At 42.4% G+C, this 2,500-nt stretch overlaps 1 protein-coding gene across 1 annotated transcript in view; it reads left to right on the top strand.

Moving 5' to 3' along the window:
* Positions 1-735: 735 nt before the first annotated feature.
* Positions 736-2,500, top strand: part of HOXB9 (homeobox B9) — a 3,433-nt gene continuing 1,668 nt past the window's right edge. Inside the window, exon 1 of the mRNA XM_069755710.1 lies at positions 736-1,366. Within this exon, the coding sequence (XP_069611811.1) occupies positions 862-1,366 (505 nt within the window). The 5' untranslated portion in view covers positions 736-861. The remainder of the gene's footprint in view (positions 1,367-2,500) is intronic.

Raw genomic sequence — 2,500 nt, 5'->3', positions numbered from 1 at the left:
AGATAGATAGATAGATAGATAGATAGATGATAGATAGATAGATAATAGATGATAGATAGATAGATAGATAGATAGATAGATAGATAGATAGATAGATAGATAGATAGATAGATAGATAGATAGATAGCACTTGACATGTGCTTTACTATGAAGATAATGGAGCCGGACAGGCTGAAGCTGTTGAACTGGATTGATATTAATTTACCTGCATAATTCAGCAGGTTGTACATTATCAGGCTATAATGGATATTTGGGTTAATATAAGCAGTTGATGTTTATGGTAGAATAATACGGAGTAGTGTAAGGTGATATATTTTGGCAGGGGAGGTAGGAAAGGATGGGGGAACTCTGAATATTGAGGGCTTGGGCTCTGTTACAGGTCTGGTAGTGTATATTCTGCATGGTTAAGATGTTTCATACATTTATGACCCTGTAAATGAGCCGCTTTCCCTGTGCAAATATCATTTCTCGTTTTGCTCGGGCAGCTTTCCACTAATCATAATATTACTGCTAATAAATAGGAGCCCCGGTTTAACCCTTCCTAGCCCCGGGATGAGGCAGTACCTGTGCACTCGCAGAGCTGCCGGTGGGAGTGTGCTGGGCTCGGGTGCAGCAGCCTCATCCCATAAAACAATGGCTCCTTGATATGAGACCTGCTGACAGCTCCGCGCGGCCCCTCCGATTGATTGATGGCTCAGTGACGCTTTATCAGGCTCTCGGATAAAGTTTGACCAATCATTTGCCAGGAGCTCGGGAGGCAGCAGCCAAGTGCACTTTGTTGGCTGGGAAGTTGGGAAGGGGCTCCGCATCTGTCCTGGATCTTCTTCCCTTCAATGAAGCTGCTTTGTATGATGTCCAAGAATGTCCATTTCTGGAGCCCTCAGTAACTACTTTGTGGAGTCCATAATAAGCCCCGAGAGTGAGGAGCCCGCAGCGCCCAAGTTCTCCGCACAGTACTCCAGTCCCCGGGCTGCAGGACCCCCAGACACCCTGGACTTCCCCTCGTGCAGCTTCCAGCCCAAAGCTGCAGTGTTCAGTGCGTCCTGGAGCCCCCTGAACCCGCACAGCGCGGCGGCCACCCCCCTGCCCCCCGTCTACCACCCCTACCTGCCGCAGGGCGCCCCCACTCCAGAGGGCAGGTACCTACGGGGCTGGCTGGAGCCGCTGCCCAGGGCCGAGTCTGGACCGGGACCGGGAGCCGTGAAGGCTGAGCCGCTGCTGGGGCACCCTGGGGAGCTGCACAAACTGGGAGCCCAAGAGTACAGTCTGGGCTCGCCGGCTGGAAGAGAGGAGGCTAATGAGAGGCCCACGTACCAGGACAATAAAGGGTGCGAAGGAAGCGAGGACAAAGACAGGCCACATCAAAGTAAGTCCCCAACTGAGGAAGTCACCACCAAGAATAGCAAGAACCCTGCCATAAAGGGCAAGGAAACAGCAAATCCTGTGCGGCACCAGCCAGGGCCCAGGGATACAAAGAGTTATCAAACAGATGATAGATAGATTAATATAAATAGATAGATGGATGGATGGATGGATAGATAGATAGATAGATAGATAGATAGATAGATAGATAGATAGATAGATAGATAGATATTAGATAGATAGATTAATAGATAGATAGATAGATAGATAGATAGATAGATAGATAGAGATATTAGATAGATAGATAGATAGATAGATAGATAGATAGATAGATAGATAATAAATAGATATGAGATAGATAGATAGATAGATAGATAGATAGATAGATAGATAGATAGATTAATAGATATATAGATAGATGGATATGGAATAGATATATAGATAATAGATAGATAGATAGATAGATAGATAGATAGATAGATAGATAGATAGATAGATAGATATAAACACATAGATAATAGATATATAGATATATATAAATAGATATAAATAGATAGATAATAGATAGAGTTAGTTAGATAGATAATAAATAGAGATAGACGGATAGATAATAGATAGATAGATATGGGATAGATAGATAGATAATAGATAGATAGATAGATAGATAGATAGATAGATAGATAGATAGATAATAGATAGATAATAAATAGAGATAGATGGATAGATAATAGATAGAGCAATAACTCTATACTCGGCCAGTCTCCCTGATATATGACTTGTGCTCTTCTCCATCTTCACGGTGTAATGTACTTACTGTCACTTCTTGTGCTCCTGTCACTTTAAGGATAATCCAGTATCATTTACGTGCTGGATAATTATGCATATATGCTAATAGTTATACCCTCAATATCTGACAATGCAAAACCTGTATTTACTGTTCGTGTAATTACGGGTGAATTGAAGAGCCAATATTGTGTGTAGCCAGTGCCACCATTATCTGCAGGTCTCACTCGTTGATCTGTATGTAATAAACCCTCCTGTGTTCTTTTATTCTGATATGATCGGTAGTTGCTGTATGGGATTTAATGCACGATTAATATACTGTATTAGAAAGGACCCGAACGAAAAAAAGGAAAAA

This window comes from Ranitomeya imitator, chromosome 2, assembly GCF_032444005.1.
Source record: "Ranitomeya imitator isolate aRanImi1 chromosome 2, aRanImi1.pri, whole genome shotgun sequence".
NCBI classification, from domain to species: Eukaryota; Metazoa; Chordata; class Amphibia; order Anura; family Dendrobatidae; genus Ranitomeya; species Ranitomeya imitator.
The sequence above is the reverse complement of the archived record's forward strand: the minus strand, read 5'-3'. Positions and strand labels throughout refer to the sequence as shown.